This window comes from Poecilia formosa, unplaced genomic scaffold (genome assembly GCF_000485575.1).
Source record: "Poecilia formosa unplaced genomic scaffold, Poecilia_formosa-5.1.2 Scaffold789, whole genome shotgun sequence".
Lineage (NCBI taxonomy): Eukaryota > Metazoa > Chordata > Actinopteri > Cyprinodontiformes > Poeciliidae > Poecilia > Poecilia formosa.
Genome location: NW_006800728.1, coordinates 24,900 through 26,412, shown reverse-complemented (window position 1 = coordinate 26,412; position 1,513 = coordinate 24,900). Strand labels below are relative to the sequence as shown.

At 38.9% G+C, this 1,513-nt stretch overlaps 2 protein-coding genes across 2 annotated transcripts in view; both read right to left on the bottom strand.

The window, feature by feature from the left end:
• LOC103131573 (gastrula zinc finger protein XlCGF8.2DB-like) overlaps positions 1 to 1,384 on the bottom strand; it is a 3,388-nt gene extending 2,004 nt beyond the window's left edge. The window contains exons 1-2 of the mRNA XM_016666747.1: positions 639 to 1,384; positions 15 to 470 (exon numbers count right to left, since the gene is read on the bottom strand). Coding sequence (XP_016522233.1) covers positions 15 to 470; positions 639 to 1,296 — 1,114 coding nt within the window. The 5' untranslated portion in view covers positions 1,297 to 1,384. The remainder of the gene's footprint in view (positions 1 to 14; positions 471 to 638) is intronic.
• LOC103131580 (gastrula zinc finger protein XlCGF57.1-like) overlaps positions 1 to 1,513 on the bottom strand; it is a 100,151-nt gene that overhangs the window by 91,896 nt on the left and 6,742 nt on the right. The window lies entirely within an intron of this gene.

The window sequence follows — 1,513 nt, the reverse complement described above, 5'->3', positions numbered from 1 at the left end:
TTTATAAGAAAAACTTTTTCCACAGGTTCCACATGAGAAAGGTTTGTCACCTGTGTGAGTTCTCACGTGAGTATTTAAACTTTTCATATAAGAGAAACTTTTTCCACAGCTCCCACATGAGAAAGGTTTCTCACCTGTGTGAGCTCTCATGTGAATATTTAAACTTTTTTTATAAGAAAAACTTTTTCCACAGGTTCCACATGAGAAAGGTTTCTCACCTGTGTGAGCTCTCATGTGAATATTTAAACTTTTTTTATAAGAAAAACTTTTTCCACAGGTTCCACATGAGAACGGTTTCTCACCTGTGTGATATCTCATGTGAATATTTAAACTTTTTTTATAAGAAAAACTTTTTCCACAGGTTCCACATGAGAACGGTTTCTCACCTGTGTGAGTTCTCATGTGAATATTTAAACATCTTTTATAAGAGAAATTTTTTCCACAGGTCCCACATGAGAAAGGTTTCTCACCTGTGTGAGTTCTTATGTGATCAACTAAGTGAGATTTATACAAGCATTTTCTTCCACATGTGCCACAAGAGAAAGTCTTCTCACCTGTGTGAAATCTCATGTGAGCCGTTAAGCTGTTTTTATAAGTGAAAAGTGTTCCACAGGTCCCACATGAGAAAGGTTTCTGACCTGTGTGAACGCTCATGTGAAAAGTTAAACTTCTTTTATGAGAGAAACTTTTTCCACAGGTCCCACATGAGAAAGGTTTCTCACCTGTGTGAACTCTCATGTGAAAAGTTAAACTTCTTTTATGAGAGAAACTTTTTCCACAGGTCCCACATGAGAAAGGCTTCTCGTCTGTGTGAACTCTCATGTGCCTAATCAAGTAAGGATTCCTCTGGAAACTTTTTCCACAGGTCCCACAAGAGAAAGGCTTCTCACCCGTGTGAATTTTCATGTGATCAAGTAACTGAGATTTAGACACAAAACGTTTTCCACAGGTTGTGCACGTGTAAGGCCTCTCACCCGAGTGAATTCTCATGTGTCTGTTTAAAGTGCCGACTTGATGGAAACTTTTTCCACAAGCTGTACATGTGTACGGTTTTTCCCCTGTATGAATTCTCATGTGATAAATCAAAGTACTCTTGTGAGGGTAATGTTTTCCACAGGTTGAACATGTGAAAGGTTTCTTAGCAGTGTGAGTTGTCATGTGTGTTGTCAAGGAATTATTTCGAGAAAAAGTTTTGTCAGAAATTTTACAAGAATATAGTATATGGTTTGGGTGATGTTTCTTGTGTGGTTTTTGTTTTGAAGTCTCAGTTTTGCCTTTCTGTTTGTTCACCAACATGTCATCAGTCTCCTGTTTCACCACAAGCTGTACTTTATCCTGAGTGATGCAGAGTTGCTTCTCTTCCTCTTTGAACTGTTTATGTTCTGGTTCCTCTTGTTCCCGTTTTATCTGCAGAGGTTCTGGTTCCTCTTGTTCCCGTTTTATCTGCAGAGGTTCTGGTTCCTCTTGCTCCCGTTTCATCTGCAGAGGTTCTGGTTCCTCTTGCTCCCGTTTC